Source organism: Neomonachus schauinslandi, chromosome 6 (assembly GCF_002201575.2).
Source record: "Neomonachus schauinslandi chromosome 6, ASM220157v2, whole genome shotgun sequence".
NCBI classification, from domain to species: domain Eukaryota; kingdom Metazoa; phylum Chordata; class Mammalia; order Carnivora; family Phocidae; genus Neomonachus; species Neomonachus schauinslandi.
Genome location: NC_058408.1, coordinates 126,154,568 through 126,172,814, shown reverse-complemented (window position 1 = coordinate 126,172,814; position 18,247 = coordinate 126,154,568). Strand labels below are relative to the sequence as shown.

The window sequence follows — 18,247 nt, the reverse complement described above, 5'->3', positions numbered from 1 at the left end:
GTGGGGCTCGATCCCAGGACCCTGGGATCATTACCCGAGCCGAAGGCAGACGCTTAACGACTGAGCCACCCAGGCGCCCCTAGTTCCTCCCTTTCTGTGGCTTAAACACGTACTGAGGCTCCCCAGGCACACATATCGACGTAAGAGACACATCAACTTAGCACAGCACAGACTCCATAACTGTGAGGATACTATGCAAGCCTGGGCCATGGGTGTCTTTGAGCTGAAAACACATTCTTGGTCTGGTGTGGTGTATGTACCAGATCTTGTCTGGAGGTGTCATTTTTATAACATCCTTTCTTGTTCTTTTCATGGATTTTTACTTTTCAGTATGTTTTAAATCTCTGCCTTTGAGGTGTGATCCCACATTCCTTTTTTTTTTTTTCCCCAGTAGGTAGGAGTCAGGCTGCCCTGGGCCTGAATCCTGGTCCTGCTGTTATGAACTCTATGATCTTAGACAAATTAAGTTTTCCAACTTGCTGAGCATAAGTATCCTAATCTTTAAGATAGTTCTGGGGAAATAAATGAAATGCCATATTTAAAATCCCTGCTTTTTAAATACCACATCTTAAAAGTACCATATTGCCTGTACTTGAAAAATGTTAATTTTTCCTTATTGCCCTCTTCAGGCATATTGAGAAATCTGCATTTCCCAACTTTGTACCTTTTCTGTCACTCATAGGTAAAGGTCACTTTTTTCCCCCCAATTCCAGAATTGCCTTGAGAATCAAATGAAAAATGTATGAGGAAACTATTGTTTTTGTGAGATAGTACCTTAATTTCTTTAAAGTATAAAGTACAAACTTCTTACTTGCTTAGCTTTGACGTGATTCTACGTGTCTGTCTTAAGCTTTATCATTCTCAAGATATGGACCTATATTCCAATAGATTAAATAGTTACACTTTCCAATTTCTTTTGACCTGTCTTTCCAGGTCGTAAAACATGGAGGCTGGTTCAGTGGTTCGAGCCATCTTTGACTTCTGCCCTAGTGTGTCCGAAGAACTACCGCTCTTCGTGGGAGATGTCATTGAGGTGTTGGCAGTGGTGGATGAATTTTGGCTTCTAGGAAAGAAAGAGGATGTTACAGGTAAGAGGCTCCTAATTCCTCGGATACAAAATAGACCACAAGCGTTCCCTTCTTTCCATATTACAAATAAAGGTTAAATGGGAAGCCCAAGTCCACAAACTTCAGAATCCTTTGTCTTTTTTTGTTATGTCTTTACTGTGGTTTCTACCAGTGAGGAGAGAATGTTTGTTATCGTTCCATCTCTCCTTATGGGTTCCTTCCAAAGGTTAAGATGGTTTGATACCAGCTGTCCCCAGCCCAGTTGTCTGTTCACATATTTACCTCCCCTCCCTGGGTCTTTATCCTTTGTGCTCAGCGTCATTGCTTTCCTTCTGAAAATACATGTTACTTCTTTATTCAGAACCCTGTTGTTTGCCTTTACTTTTCACTACCAGTCTTTATTTCTGATTTATGGAACTTAAGTCAGTCTCCCCCATGTTTTCTCTGACTGTCTTCCTCAAACATTTTCTACCCTTTCTTCCACTCTTTTCAAGAGAGCATGATGCATCCTGTTCACTCCTTCCCAGATCCATGGTCAGTCCAAATCTATTAAAGCTGCAGCTGCCCTTGGCAGTTTCCTTTCTTTTAGTCTTTAACGTCTATGTTTGTTTTTTTTTTAAAGATTTTATTTATTTATTTGAGAGAGCGAGAATGAGAGAGAGTACATGAGAGGGGAGGGTCAGAGGGAGAAGCAGACTCCCCGCCGAGCAGAGAACCCGATGTGGGATTCGATCCAGACACTCCAGGATCATGACCTGAGCCGAAGGCAGTCGCTTAACCAACTGAGCCACCCAGGCGCCCTAGTCTTTAAAGTCTATGTTAGCACCCGTTTCTTTCATTCATTAGCCTAGGGAAGGGTGGAAGTTTTTCCCCCACACTGTGCACCTGTGTTAAATCCAGTCCTTGACTTACATATATTTATGTAAGTCTGAGCTGGAGTTTGTTATATAGTCCTTCGAACAGACTCTGTTGACACTTACCCACATTTGGGCAATAATAGATTATTTCCCAGTAGAAATGATAGCTCAGCTAAGACAAAAATGATGAATAAGAGTTGGAAAGGCGAAGAGGATAGACAGAGAGAATTGCTTGTCCAAAGGTCCTGGGCTGACAACATGGAGGCTCGGAGAAGAGTGGAGCGTGGCATGCGTGTGAAAGGTTGAGGGGGCAGAATGTGCTGGGCAGAGTAGAAGGAGCTGGATCGCAGGGGACAGAGGCTGCCATGGTAAGGAGTTACGGAATGGGGTGAGAGTACAGATGCTTTATACAGTCGATGTGTAGTCGAGAAAGCTCGCTACTGCGGATTGGGAAATGATAGGAAAGGGCAGAGCCAGGGGCAGGGAGGCCTACTGGGAGGTTGTTGCCATAACCCAAGTAAGACATGCTGCTGGCTTGGACCAGGTGGTGGGTCTGGAGATAAGTGGAGGATACAAGAGACATCTAGAAGGTGGGATCCACTTCCTGGTGCTTTCCAACCGACAGGCCCTGTCTATCTACTACTATCTATTAAAACCCTACCCATCTCCGGACTCAAATGCAAGCTTTCTCGTAAAAATTTTCATGTTCTTCCTGAAAGACTTTCTACCTTCTCTAACTTCCGCAACAATTTGTGCACTTCCATTGTGTCACTAGATTTCCGAATGGAATTATTGCTTATGCCTGAATTAGATTTTAAGATCTTTGAGGGCCAAGACTGTCTTACCTGTTTTTCCCTCTGCACTGCGCCCTGTGTAGAGTGGCCCCCAATTAACGCTAATTAGATCGAATTGCATTCTCTGTCCTCTGCATGCGTTAAATTTTGTGCACTGTACTTTTTCTATAGTAGATTCTCCAATTATGAGTACTCGGTTTTCAATTCAGTGTCTGTAAATGGGCTCAGAAAAAAAAGCGATTTTGTCCTGGGACACAAACGGAAAATGAGATTCCAGTATTAGAAATGTTTGCTTTCGTTTCAGGGCAGTTCCCCAGCAGTTTTGTGGAAACTGTGACCATTCCCAGTCTAAAAGCAGGAGAGAGGCTGTTTGTCTGTGTCTGTGAATTTACATCCCAAGAATTGAACAGTCTTCCCCTCCATCGAGGTAAGTTGGCCATTCAAGAGTAGACTGTTTAATTTTTTTAAAAGATTATTTATTTATTTATTATTTATTTATTTGACAGAGAATGAGCACGAGCAGGGGGAGCGGCAGGCAGAGGGAGGAGCAGGCTCCCCGCTGAGCAGGGAGCCTGATGCAGGGCTCGATCCCAGGACCCTGAGATCATGACCTGAGCTGAAGGCAGACACCTAACCGACTGAGCCACCCAGGCGCCCCAAGAGTAGACTGTTTAAAATAAGATTAGTTGGGGCACCTGAGTGGCTTAGTTAAGCATATGACCCTTGATTTCGGCTCCTATCATGATCTCAGGGTTGTGAGATGGAGCCCCACGTCGGGCTCCATGCTCAGTGGGGAGTCTGCTTCGGTCTCTCTCTTTCCCTCTGCCCCTCTCCACTTGCTCACTCTTTCTCTCTCTCTAAAAAAAATAAAAAAATAAGAAAAATAGAATTAGTGGAGTTGTTACATTTTGACAATTAGGTCTTTTTTTTTTTTAATTTTTAGAAGTGGCTAACCTCTGGAGAGTAATAGCAAGATTGTGCTGACAATAATAATGCCTTATATTTGCATAGCATTTTATAATTTGCATAGCATTTTATAATTTGCATAGCATTTTATAATTTGCATAGCATTTTCTCACAGATACATTCTCATCTGAGCCTCACCACAGTTTTGGGAGGTAGCAAAGTAGATATTATTAACTGCATTTAAGAAATAATGAAAATGAGATTCAAGGAATGTTACCTGCAGGTGAGAACTTTTGGCCTCAGAAAGTAAAGTCATGTCACCTGATTGAGTATAAGCCCAGCATTCTCTTTCCTCTGCCCCATATTGTAGCCACACTTCAGACTACATTTATCTTTTTTCCCTTAAAAACTGATACGACTTTGCTAGCAACATTAGTATAAATGTATGAGAGTCAAGGAGGAATTGTTGGTATGGTGATTAAGAGATAAATATAAAACAGCCCCATTTGACTCCCTGCCATTAGGTAATGTTACCTTAAAGTTCTCATCAGAACCAGTTTAAAAGGAAGTGGTTTAAAGTGAATAGTCTTAGCCATGTCCCAGTGACATTCCAAGTATTTCTCACTTCACTCTGATAGATATATGAACTTCTAAAGACGGATGATAAACCATTTTTCACCAAATATACTTAAGTCCACACATTTCTGCATAAGCACAAAAACCAGTAGTATTCCACAAACTGATGTTTATGATCAGTGTGATGTTGTGAGGACAGCCAGCAAAATGGTAGAATTTATTGGGCATGTAATTGTTACTTGTTCTTTTGAGTATGGCTGTCAAGGGATAGGCTTAATTTCTTAAGCCACATATGAGAGAGACAGAGCAGAGGTGGAGAAACAGAAGAGCCTAGCCTACTTCCCTAACCCATAGTCGGGGAGAAGAAGGGATATTGGATTTGGATCTTCATCCTCAAAATCTATTTTGAGAGTTTCTTGCACTTCGCTTTACACTGACCCTCTATCTCTTTTCTGAACACTTCCTCGTTAATCAGTGTTGGGAAGGAAGGGAGAAATCGATGAAGATGTTATAGCAGGGAACTTTGATCTGTCCCTACTCAGAGCCCTCCCCCTGGGGGGGCTGTAGTTCATGTCAGACCAGAGGGAGTGGGGAAAGGGCCGCAGAGCACAGTGGCTTCCATCAGAGCTAGGCAGAGGACTTGGGTGGCATGGATTTGTCCTTTCCTGTACCTGGTTCCTGGAGCAAATAGTGGGCATAAGAAAATACTCTGTAGGAATATGCACTATGTCTACGACGTTTGGGGAATCTGAGAATGTGGCTTCTGGAATTAGCGTTTTTTGCTTCATAATTGTATCTTGTATTGTCAAGTCTTAGATACTAAAAGAGAGATTTTCTGCTAAATGCCTTCCCTGGGAACACTGGTCTCATGGGTTGTTCTGAACTTGCTTTGAAGTTAAAATTCACATCAGCAATCCCAGGCCCACCAACTAGATTTCTCAGAAAGACCAAAAAGCATGGACCTTTCACCCATGAGCCTCCTGACTCTTGAGCTTGAGACTGACTCAAGCTCAGGCTGGGTCCTGGAATCTGTAGATGTTATCTTCACTAGTTTTTAAGCAAAGGAAGAGAATGCAGCAGAGGCGATACGTAGGAAGCAACTAGAAAGAGGTATGCTAACTGTCAGTGGTTTGATCTTGTTCTCTTCCCTGATGCTCTCCGGCCAGTAAGTGGAGACTATTCAGCTCTCTTTCCTTCTGTGCTTCTCACACCTCTTTCAGCTCTGTGTCTTCTGATTTGAACACATAAGGCTTTGAGAATGGGGAAGTTAGATGTACCTCTGCAATTTGTCTTTTTCTGGGAAGTTTAGCATGAGACACAGAAATGATATTAACTTCTCTAGTTTTCTGTAGGTGACAGTCCACATTTACAGATAATAATGTTACTAGTTGGGAACACAATCAGTAAAAATGAAAGTATTGTTTTATACCACATGTAGTAGACTTGAGTCTGCGCTTTCTGATTTTCAAGTCTAGTGCTTGGAATGGCCCTTCTACTTCTTAGACTGAAAATCGTTTTTCCCATTAGGTCAGTGTCCCAGCTCATGACTAGCATACGTTCCTCTACCCCTGTCTTCTAGTACTGTTAATCCTGTTGTTTCTTTCTCTCTCCTTAGTACCTTCAGTATAGTAGTGAAGCTTCTCCCGTTCTGTGTAAATAAAACTTTTGGTGATTTAATATGTCAGGAGGGGATTTGAAAACCTCAAGAGCATGTGCGATGATGTTTGAGACCTGTTTTGTTTTACCATGCTGCCTTTAGTTAATTGTTACCTACTTACCTTTCAAAAATATCATTGTGGTTACATTATTTTTTAAATATTTATTTATTTGAGAGAGAGAAAGACACCACGAGCAAGGGGGAGGGACAGAGGGAGAAGCAGACTCCCTGCTGAGCAGGGAGCCCGATGCAGGGCTCCATCCCAGGACCCTGGGATCATGACCTGAGCCGAAGGCAGATGCTTAACCGACTGAGCCACCCAGGCGCCCTGAAAAAATGATATATTTTAATTGTAAAATTATATTATTAAAGAAATATATGTATTTAGATATATTTAGAGCAGGCAGTATAGCTTAGGGGGTAAGAATTCTGAGGGCTCTAGATTTATTTTTTATTTTTATTAAATGAATTCTTTTTATTGTAAACAAATGTCTAAATTTTTCCACCCACTTTCTTTAGAAAGAAAAAGAAATCAGCAGGCTAAGGAGATACCCATTCAAGAACTGACATGATTAAAAATTAAGATATAAATGGGTGACTCACAATGTCATTAGCTTACAAAGATGGTGGAGTAAACTACTACAAGCACACTAGTTATACAGTATTTTGTGGGAGAAGGGCATACAGACATAGCTAACTTCATATAGATCCCATTAGACAACTGGATTTACAACAAGTTTTTTTCATAAGAAATGGGCAAAGCCAGCTTTCTTTTCAGAATCAAAATGCAGAACAACTGGAAAAAGTATGGTATTGAACCTTCACAAGTTTGAGCCTCCACAAATAATGCAACCAAGTTTTACATTTTTAACAGCCCTTTTTTTTTTTTAAGATTTTATTTATTTATTTGACAGAGACAGAGATAGCGAGAGCAGGAACACAAGCAGCGGGAGTGGGAGAGGGAGAAGCAGGCTTCCCGCCGAGCAGGGAGCCCGATGTGGGGCTCGATCCCAGGACCCTGGGATCATGACCTGAGCCGAAGGCAGACGCTTAACGACTGAGCCACCCAGGCGCCCTTTAACAGCCCTTCTACATACACTCCATCTTCTCTATCTTGGTTCCGAGTTTTATCTTCATTCCCAGTTATGCCAATTCCATTGTTATTTAAAAAAAGAAGAAGCCTTCCCAATTATTGTCCAAACTACTCTTAAGCCTTCCCCCTCCACTACTCAGCAAACTACAGAGAGGGCCCTAGATTTAAATCCAACTCCACAACTTAGTTGCTGTGACCTTAGGCTAGTTACTTGCATTCTCTCCACCTCAGGAGGATAGTAATACCTAACTCAGGTAGTTGTGAGGACTGAATGAGGTCATACACGTATGGCATCTGGCACACGGTAAGCATGCAGTAAAGATGAGCTATCTTTATTATTCTTAACCTGGGATTCCTGGACTTCATAGATGTGCTTTGGGGGGCCTGGTTTCTTGATCTTCACGGGAAGGTTTGTGTGTGTGGACATTCTTCCAGGGAGATTCTTTCTGGAATTGGAATCACCAGTAGTCCTTCCAGCAAGTGTCACTCTTTCTCCTTTCCACAAAGCTGTCCAATTGTTTTGGACTGTTTCCTGTCTTTTAGGTTATATTTAAACTCAGAGACAAGGCTGTCTTTGTATGTCTTCTTTGGGAGAACATCTGTTCAGACCCTCTGCCCGGGTTTTAATCAGATTGTTTGTTTTTTTGGTGTTGGGTTGTAGAAGTTCTTTATGTATTTTGGATATTAACCCCTTATTGGAACTATTATTTGCAAATATCTTCTCCCATTCAGTAACTTTTTATTTTGTTGATGGTTTCATTCGCTGTGCAAAAGCTTTTTATTTTGATGTAGTTCCAACAGACACACGGAAAGATGCTCAACATTATTAATCAGGGAAATGCAGATCAAAACCACAATGAGATATCACCTTATACCTGTCAGAATGGCTAAAATAAAAAAACAAAAAAACAAGAAATAACAAGTCTTGGCGAGGATGTAGAAAAAAAGGAACTCTTGTACACTGTTGGTGGGAATGTAAATTGGTACAGCTACTGTGGAAAATAGTATGAAAGTTCCTCAAAAAATTAAAAATAGGGGCGCCTGGGTGGCTCACTCGGTTAAGTCTCTGACTCTTGGTATGGCTTAGGTCTTGATCTCAGGGTTGTGAGATGGGCTGGGTTCCACACTGGGCCTGGAGCCTGCTTAAGGTTCTCTCTTTCCTTCTCCCCCTGCTCACCACCCCACTCAGGTGCACACACGTGCTCTCTCAAAATAAATAAGAGAGAAAGAAAGAGAGAAAGAGCGGAAGGAAAGAAGGAAGGAAGATACCATATGACCCAGTAATTTCAATAATTTACCTAAAGGAAATGAAAACACCGGGGTACCTGGGTGGCTCAGTAGATTGAATGTCAGGCTCTTGGTTTCGGCGCATGTCGTGATCTCAGGGTCATGGGATTGAGCCCCAAGTTGGGTTCTGCACTCCTTGTGGAGTCTGCTTGGAATATTCTCTCTCCCCCGCTCTCTGTCCCTCTCTCCTTCCCCCATGTACACACACATGGGTGTGCTCTCTCTCTCTAAAATAAATAAAATCTTTTTTAAAAAAACCCTGAAAACACTAATTCGAAAAGATATGTGCACCTGTATGTTTATTACAGCATTATTTACAATAGCCAAGATATGGAAGCAACCTAAGTGTGTACTGATAGAGAAATGGATAAGGAACATGTGGTAAATATATACAATGGAATCTTACGCAGCTCTCAGAAAGAATGAGATTGTGCCTTTTGTGACAACGTGGATAGACCTAGAGAGTATTATGCTAAGTAAAATAAGTCAGACTGTGAAAGATAAATACCAGATGAGTTCACTCATATGTGGAATCCAAAAAAGCAAATGAATAAACAAAAACAAAAAAAGCAGAATCAGGCCTATAAATACAGAGAACAAAGTGGTGATTGCCAGAAGGGTGGGGAGGGGGGGTGGAAGGATGGGCAACATACATGAAGGGAGTGGGAGGTGCAGGCTTCCAGCTATGGAATGAGGAAGCCACAGGGATAAAAGGCCCAGCATGAGGAATGGAGCCAGTGGTACTGGAATCACCGTGTATGCTGACAGATGGTAGCTGTGCTTGTGGTGACCATAGCATAACGTGTACAGAAGTGGAATCACTCTGTTGGACTCTTGAAATTAATGTAACATTGTGTGTCAACTCAAATAGAAAAAATTTTTAAAAGAGAAAAGGTTTTCTCTTAGAAGGATCAATGCAGGTGGCCAGGACCACTGACTGTCTTAAAAATAAACAGAGGGAGGAAAAAAAAGAGGGGGGGGGGGACAAAAAACAAAAATGAGAGTGTGACAAGGAAAATACAGAGAAAGAGGAGAGAAGAAAATTAGTGGGAATGATGAAATACCACTAGTAATTGCCTCACATAACACAGAATGCCTATAACTTTGTTTCTAGGCCACCTCCCACTCTCAAAAAGACCAATAAAAAATGAATTGATAAATTTTTTGTAATTTTTTAAATTAAGTTTTTAATTTTAATGCTGGTATAGTTTGTTTTTAGAAACAAAATCTTTTGTCTTTCATTTATTATTGTACAGCTTTTCTCTGAAAGCATTAATATTTGATAGTTAACATACAGTGTTATATTAGTTTCAGGAATATAATATAGTGATTCAGCAAGGCTATACATTACTCAGTGCTCCTCATAAGTGTGCTCTTAATCCCCATCTCCTATTTCACCCATCCTCCCAACCCCCCTCCCCTCTGGGAACCATCAGTTTGTTCTCTACAGTTAAGAGTCTACTACTTGGGGGCGCCTGGGTGGCTCAGTTCGTTGGGCGACTGCCTCCGGCTCAGGTCATGATCCCGGAGTCCCGGGATCGAGTCCCGCATCAGGCTCCCTGCTCGGCGGAGAGCCTGCTTCTCCCTCTCCCTCTCTCTGCTGCTCTGCCTACTTGTGCTCTCTCTCTCTGTGTTAAACAAATAAATAAAAATCTTTAAAAAAAAAAAAAAAGAGTCTACTACTTGGTTTGTTTCTCTTTTTAAAATTTTGCTCGTTTATTTCTTTTTGTTTTTAAAGATTTTATTTATTCATTTATTTATTTATCTGAGAGAGAGAGTGAGCATGGGTAGGGGGGAAGGACAGAAGGAGAGGGAGAAGCATGGAGACCAGCTCAGGGCTCAATCCCAGGACCCTGAGATCATGACCTGAGCCGAAGGCTGATGCTCAACCAAATGAGCCCCTCGTTTGTTTTATTTCTTAAATTCCACATATGAGTGAGATCATATGGTATTTGTCTTTCTCTGACTGCCTTATTTCACTTAGCATTATACTCTCTAGCTCCATCCATGTTGTTGCAAATGGCAAGGTTTCATTATTTTTTTATTCAATCTGGATAATATTCCATTGTGTGTGTGTGTGTGTGTGTGTGTGTATTAGATCTTTATCCATCCATCTATCAATGGACACATGGGCTGCTTCCATAATTTGGCTATTGTAAATAATGCTGCAATAAGCATGCAATAAGCATGCATCCCTTTGAATTAATGTTTTTGTATTTTGGGGATAAATACCCCAATAGTGCAAGTACTGGATCATTGGGTAGTTCTATTTTTAACTTTTTGGAGAAATTTATTTACAAATAACCTGATGAATGATACAGCACCCATGCCATAAGTCTGTGATGCCATGTGTGTGACCTATGAGGGTAAGGTTCTGACATGGCTCATGGAAATCTCAGTAACATGTGTGGTCAGTCTGCATAAAGCACATAGTCTTCCTGGGCATTGCGATTCAGGGGGGGACCTAATACTACAGAGTCAGACTACTTATATTCAAATTCTAAGAAGACTTGCATTTGTTCTTACCATCGTATACCTAAATGCATTTCTTGCTCAAAGAAAAAAATCCAAGCAGAAGAAGCAGGCAGCCGGGCAGCTGGGATTAACTGTGCACGAGTGGAAGCCTCAGCTTGACCCTAAGGATCACCACACTTCCTGTTTTCCCGTTTGCGAAATCTGGGCAGTCTCTTCCAGCAGTTGCTCATATTGTTTCCGAAGTCTGGAAATGACCACTAGGTAGCCTTCGTTCCTCAGGAATCACCTGGGATGCCAGGGGAACAGGGACATGACTCTCTGATGAAAACGAGAGACTCATGCAAAAAACTCAGTACCAGCAACAAAATAAAGGTGTTGAGCAAAATTATCTCTAAAGTGTTTTCAGGATCTAAACTGTGATTTTTAAAAAGTTTACCTTTTTTACATAGAAGTAGCCAACAGAGTGACAGTCTGCCGGGTAATAAAGCTTATCAAAACAGTCACCCAGCTGAAAATAGGAAAAGCAAGCCCTGTGATAAGGGTTTCCTGGAGATCTGGCAAAGCAAGGAAAACATTGTCATTCTGCAGCATTAGGGAATCCTGTTCATTCCCAAGCCAGTGGAGTGGGAGTTGTGGCCAGCTTTTGTTCTTCTTCCCCAAAAGGCCTATTGTGCCTGGACAATAACCTGTCTTCTGTTAGTGCCCTCTGGGGTTCTGATGGAAGAGCCTTAGAATTAGTGGGGGAAAAAATAATTTGTAACATTCTCAGGACCCCAAGTTCCAACCAGTGGATATTGAATCATAAATGAAAGAAATATAGAAATAGAGGGCCAAGACCCTGTTTCTCAAGAATTTCTAAGTAAAACATATCAAATCAGTGAAAATGAATAGGGTGCCTACTACCAAGTGCAAAACCTTACGTTAGGTGCTGTGTAGTCTGTGAAAATACAAGTGTCAAAATGAGTGATGAAATAATCATTTCATTAGTAGGCTACAGATGGCCAAGGTGAATGTGGGTTTCTAACGTCCTTTAGAAAAGTATGCTAGGGTTTCAGATAGACAGACTTGTATAGGAGCTAATGAAAGTGCCCTTGTGTGAAATAGGGTCTCATAGGTGAGATAGTATTGGCTGGCTGGGGTAGCCGTTGGGGAGGGCGTATGACTGGCAGTAGATGCCAGGTTGCACTGAGGTAAAAACATAAAAATAGTCTTTTGGTAGTTGAGTAATTAAACCTCTTTAGAGAGTGTCCGGAGCAAACTTTTTTTTAAAAATCTACTTTAGTTAATAAGAATAGGATTTTTAGAGAAGAATTCTATGGGAGTAGGAAGATGCCTTCATGCCTCGAGAGAAAAGTTTGAGCAGGGGAGGTATATGGTAAAATTGGTACATTTATCACATTAGTTTGGCATGAATCATTGGGAAGAGACTGGAAGAGAAAAAGTCTGGGGCAAGGTCTAAGAGAGTGAGATGATGATTGTTGGACTAGGGTGGTAGCAAGAACGAGTAATGAGGGAAATAATTTCTGCAAGAAGATATTAGAAGGAGGAGTGCCTGGGTGGCTCAGTTGGTTAAGTGTCAGGCTTTGGCTCAAGGTCATGATCTCTGGAGTCCTGGGATGAGCCCCGTGTTGGGCTCCCTGCTCAGTGGGAGTCTGCTTCTCCCTCTCCCCTTACCCCCTGCTCATGCTTGCTTGCTCTCTCTCTCTCTCACTGTCTCATTCTCTCACTCGTTTGCGCTGAAATAAATAAAATATTTTTTTAAAAAAGGCTTGTAAGAGGATATTAGAGGGAAAAGGGAAGCTAGCAGCTTGAAGCGAGTTTTGGAGGGAAGATATAATTAATTTATTTGGGAGTTGGAGTTGGAGAATCATTGTCTTTATCAAATGGACATTGAATGCTTGCTATGCAAAAGGCATTGTATCCGATTCACGAAATACAAAAGAGAAGTGGTACCTGCCATTGAGGAATATGTAATTCACTTGGTGGGAAGATAGGACAGACTCAATTTGTTGATCTATTTGTTAATTTGTTAATCAAGAGCATGCAAGCTGATACCCTAAAAGATAATCCAGTTTCAAAATATGCTTGACTATAAAATGACTTACATGACTTAGGTGCTTTGCTGTCCTGGTCTTATTTTACTTAGGCTGGTTGCGTTCCTTGATTACCTCTGCTGATGAAAGTAAAGTTGACTAGGTGTCAAGTAAGAGGGAAGTTTAAAAAAGGTTGAAACTGATAATCCACAAAACGAACAGTTCATTATCAGATAATTAAGAGTTTGTTATAAAACAATTTAGTACAGAACTATAGAGTAATTCTTTAAGTTGGGGCAAATCCTCTAAGACTGAATTTTAACTTGATTTTTTTCCAGAATCACTGTGCCCTATCCTTTCTTTACCTCACCTTCTTCAACAGTAAGACATATGCTAACTGTTCAGCTTATATTTTGTCAGGTTAACCTGAAACATCGATATTGGAACTATTTTCAAAAACAAAAGTACTGGGGCGCCTGGGTGGCTCAGTCAGTTAAGCATCTGTTTTCCGCTCAGGTCATGATCCCCGGGTCCTGGGATCCAGCCCCAAGTTGGGCCCCCTGCTCAGTGGGGAATCTGCTTCTTCCTCTCCCTCTGCCCTTCCCCCCCCAACTTGTGCAGGTACACATGCTCTCTCTCGCTCTCAAATAAATAAATAAAATCTTAAAAAACAAACAAAAAACCCCCACAAAAGTACTGATTGCTAGAACACACTTAAGATTTCAATATAATGTATTGTCAGGGTAAGGATAGTTCAAAAAGGCCTCTGGAGGAAGTAAATGAAAAGCTTGTTGCCCACACCCTGTACCTCCAACAAAGAAACCATTCCTGAGGGGTTGCCTGGGTGGCACAGTTGGTTGAGCGTCCTCCTGATCTCAGGGTTGTGGGATCGAGCCCTGATCCGGGCTCCTAGCTCATTGAGGAGTCTGCTTGAGATTCTCTCCCTCTCCCTCTGCCCCTCTCACTCATGCACGCTCACTCTCTCTCTCTCAAATAAATAAATACATCTTTAAAAAAAGAAACCATTCCTGAAGACTTCTTTCATTGTTCTGTATTTGATGTTGAATAAAAGTTAGTGTGAGAGATCGGATGCATCTGTTCAAAGGATTATAATGGACATGTATATATTCTTTTTTTTTTTTTTAAAGATTTTATTTATTTATTTGAGAGAGAGAATGAGAGAGAGAGCACATGAGAGGGGGGAGGGTCAGAGGGAGAAGCAGACCCCCTGCTGAGCAAGGAGCCCGATATGGGACTCGATCCCGGGACTCCAGGATCATGACCTGAGCCGAAGGCAGTCGCTTAACCAACTGAGCCACCCAGGCGCCCAAGGACATGTTTATATTCTTTATCATTTATAAACTAATCCAATGACACAAACTGTAAGAACATTGTTTATAGTGGCATTTTTCAAACTTTTTTGGTCCCAGGAGCCCTTTATACTCTTAAAAGTTATTGAAACCCTAAAGAGCTCTTGCTTACGTGAGTCTATTGATATTTGCAATATCTGCTGTTAAAACAGAAATTTAAAAAATATTTATCAATTCATTTTTTAAAACCTGTTATATATTAACGTAAATAGCATAGTTTTTTAAAGGTTTTATTTATTTGAGAGAGAATGAGAGAGAGAGAGAGAGAGCATGAGAGGGGGGAGGGTCAGAGGGAGAAGCAGACTCCACGCTGAGCAGGGAGCCCGACGCAGGACTCTATCCTTAGGCATGACCTGAGCCTAAGGCAGTCGCCCAACCACTGAGCCACCCATGCGCCCACATAAATAGCATATTTTTACTGAAAAATAATTTTCTAAACAAAAAAATTTAGTAGGAAGAATATCATTGGTTTACATTTTTGCAAATCTCTTTAATATTTGCTTTAATAGGGGCACCTGGGTGGTTCAGTTGGTCAATTGTTTGCCTTCAGCTCAGGTCATGATCTCAGGGTCCTGGGATCAAGTCCCATGTCTTCTCCCTCTGCCCCTGCTCTTGCTCTCTCTCCATCTCAAATAAATAAAATCTTTAAAAAATATTTGCTTTAATAGAAGGAAGCTAAATGCTCATATCTGTATTTATATTCAATCGACTGTGATATTTTGTTTTAACTGAAATATATAAAGTCTCTGAAGAAAATATAGTTTGGACTTCACAGAGTCTCTGAAAGGATCTTGGAGCTCCCCCAGGATTCCACGCACCACATGTTGAAAAGCACTGGTTTACAGGACTGCGCACCGTGTTGTCACTAAATTGTCGAAATTCACTAAATTGTCAGAAGTATTATGCCCTTAAAACTCCAGAGTTACATTTCCCTGAATCTGATAGATGTTTAAAACGATGAGTTGCACTATTAGTTATGGCAGTGTTCTTTTGGGGTGATGACTCAGGTCGTTGTCTTTGCTTGTCTTTCTTTAGGTGACCTAGTGATTCTCGATGGTGCCCCCACGGCCGGCTGGCTGCAGGGCCGAAGCTGCTGGGGTGCCCGGGGCTGCTTCCCGTCGTCGTGTGTTCGGGAGCTCTGCCTCTCCTCACAGAGTCGTTGCTGGTGCCCACAGAGCACCTCGCTCCAGATTCCTGAGTACTCAATGGGACAAGCACGGGCGCTGATGGGGCTTTCGGCCCAGCTGGACGAGGAGCTGGACTTCAGAGAAGGGGATGTGATTACCATTATTGGAGTTCCTGAGCCAGGCTGGTTTGAAGGGGAATTAGAGGGTCGAAGAGGCATTTTTCCCGAAGGTTTTGTAGAGCTTTTGGGGCCCCTGAGGACTGTGGATGAGTTGGTAAGTTCTGGTAATCACGACGACTGCGTTATTAATGGTGAAGAAGAGATCCCTACAGGAGAAGACGAGAGGGAGCCGGAAGAGGATGAGGAGCAGCCAGGGACTTATGGAATTGCCCTCTACAGATTCCAGGCCCTGGAGCCGAATGAGTTGGATTTTGAGGTAGGTGATAAAATCCGAATTCTGGGAACACTGGAAGATGGGTGGCTAGAAGGATCACTGAAGGGCAGGACAGGCATCTTTCCTTACCGATTTGTAAAGCTATTTTCTAAAACAAGAGCAGAGGAGACCATGGATCCTCCACAGGAAAGCAGCCCTACTGAGATCCCTGACCCTTCTTTGGGTTGTTCAGAGAACTCCTTGGTGGTGGAGGGAAGAAAACCTGAATCTCCTGAGTATAAAGCAGAGAAGTCCAACTGTGTTATTTCTGAGACATCTGCTTCTCCCCTGGAGCATCTGACTTCTGAGTATGAAGTAAACAAAAACTCTCATCAGGATGAAGGCCTCTCAGGGGGTGCCCCAAGAAGCCCAGGCCTGGGGCACGAACAGCCTCTTGCCAAAGACTCTTCTGCAGAGGATCCTTCAGAGATAGTCAATGGGGTTTCCTCCCAACCTCAGGTACCTTTTCCTCCCAGACTGCAGAAACACCAGTATTACTCTACAGCAGGAGGGGGCCACCGAAGCTCAGAGCAGTACGCTGGCCCTCTTCCCTTTGAAGCAAGGACTAAAGACAACTCCAGCCTACCTCTCAGAGGAATGTCCTCTCCACCAAAAACCCTTCAGAAGCCAGTGCTGCCTCCTCACGGTGGCTCCTGTCTTCTAGGCCCTCGGGTAGTCACACCCAGCCAGTTGAGCTCTCTGCTCCAGGGCGTGGCAAGATGCGCTATAAAGCACCACATGCCCAAAGCAAATGTCTCCAGCTTTTGTTCTGCACCAGAGGGATCAGACATGAGGCCTGGTCTGCAAGACAAGGTGTTTGCAGCCGAAGCCATGGCACTTTTACACGGAGAGGGCAACACTGACCTGGATTTGAAGTTGACACAACAGCTGATAGAGTTTGAAAAGAGCTTGTCAGGGCCCGGCCTAGAACCAGATAAAATTTTGCGCCACTTTTCAATCATGGACTTTAACTCGGAGAAGGACATTGTCCGAGGTTCCTCAAAGCTAACCAGCCAGCAGGAGCTGCCTGAGAGGAGGAAGGCCCTAAGGCCCCCGCCACCGCGTCCCTGTACTCCAGCATCCGCTTCTCCCCACGTGCTTCTTGACCAGAACCTGAAACCTGAACCGCCCTTGGCGATGCGACCCTCTCGCCCCGCTCCCCTGCCTCCCTCGGCACAGCATCGGGGGACTCCAGGATCCCCCAGGCTCCTAATCTGTACCCGTCCGAGCTGTGAGACACCGGAGAAGGAGGGCCCTGAGAGTGTGGACCAGACTTTGGACCAGACTTCCCAGTGTCCCTTAGTATTGGTGAGGGTTCAGGAAATGGAACAGGACTTGGATGTGGGTAGCAGGGCTCAAGAAGAGCTAAACTTAACGCTGGAGGAAAAGCAAGACGAATCATTAAGGGAAGAGACCCTTGAGGATCTTGAGTTCTATGAGAGCAACACTGAAAGTTTAAATATGGAACTCCAGCAACTCAGAGGTAAGTGACGGGGAAATAATAGATAACGCGTTTCTTGACATCCACCAGTCCACGTAATGGCCTCCCCATGTTTTTAAGGGAGATGTTACCATCTTTGACAAAGACTGATTTGCTTTTTCATTACCTCATTTCTTACCTTGTCACCACAATTCGACTGCTCTGTCTCGTTACATCCTGTGACCAGATAGAGCAGCTCAAACCTCATGGACATTTATCCGTCCTGTTGTGCTAAAGCATCCATAGCAGGCCTGCAGGTGGGAAGTCCCTGAATACAATGACCTCCATAACTGGCCTCTAGTAAGGACTAAAGACTGCCAGGCTAAGATTCATGAGAAAAACCGCATCTTACATCTTTGTGGTTTAAGGACTAGGTTTTGTTAGAGATTTTATTTATTTGAGAGAGAGAGTGAGCGAGAGAGAGAGCACAAGCCAGGGGGAGAAGCAGAGGGAGAAGCAGACTCCCTGCTAAGCAGGGAGCCCAACGCGGGGCTCTAGCCCAAGGCCCTGGGATCATGACCTGAGCCGAAGGCAGACGCTTGGCCGACTGAACCACCCAGACACCCGAAGGACCAGGTTGCAATAGTAAAGAGCTAACAATTATTAACTTGTTTGTAATAAGGACTTGGTACCATTTGCTTGCACAGATTATCTTCCCAGCCACCCTACACACACTGGGATAATTCACACGGCTGCTTGATAGATGACGCAGATAAGATTTGTAGAGATGGAGTAGCTTACCTGAGGGAGCTGGGAGCTCCGGTTTTTAACTACTACTGTTGACTGCTTCCCACCTTGCACGTTCAGAAATTCTAATTCTGTCCCTTACTTGAGGGGCGACCAGCTTCAGGGGACTTTGTTCGTCTTCACCAGATCCCATGAGAAATAATTTCTTGAGGAAAAAGGCAGAAAGCAAGGCAACAGCAGACTAGGGCCCAAGGCCAACACGGCCGTGTCACTTTGGGCAGGTGTGCCAGAGAGCTGCGAGCCCACGTGTCGTCAGGAAAGAAAGCACGCCACAGACTGATCTGCGGATGCAGGGCCTGCAGGATGCTAATGAGAAATAAAAGCAGGAGAATGGCGGGCCAGGTCC

At 43.1% G+C, this 18,247-nt stretch overlaps 1 protein-coding gene across 2 annotated transcripts in view; it reads left to right on the top strand.

Moving 5' to 3' along the window:
- Positions 1 to 18,247, top strand: part of LOC110589166 (dynamin binding protein) — a 95,908-nt gene that overhangs the window by 31,078 nt on the left and 46,583 nt on the right. The window contains exons 2-4 of one of the 2 annotated variants that reach the window (XM_044916126.1): positions 934 to 1,088; positions 3,023 to 3,145; positions 15,151 to 17,157. In XM_044916126.1, coding sequence (XP_044772061.1) covers positions 944 to 1,088; positions 3,023 to 3,145; positions 15,151 to 17,157 — 2,275 coding nt within the window. In that variant the 5' untranslated portion in view covers positions 934 to 943. Of the gene's footprint in view, positions 1 to 933; positions 1,089 to 3,022; positions 3,146 to 15,150; positions 17,158 to 18,247 lie in introns of those variants that run through there. The other variant, XM_021699616.1, reaches the window with a different exon arrangement.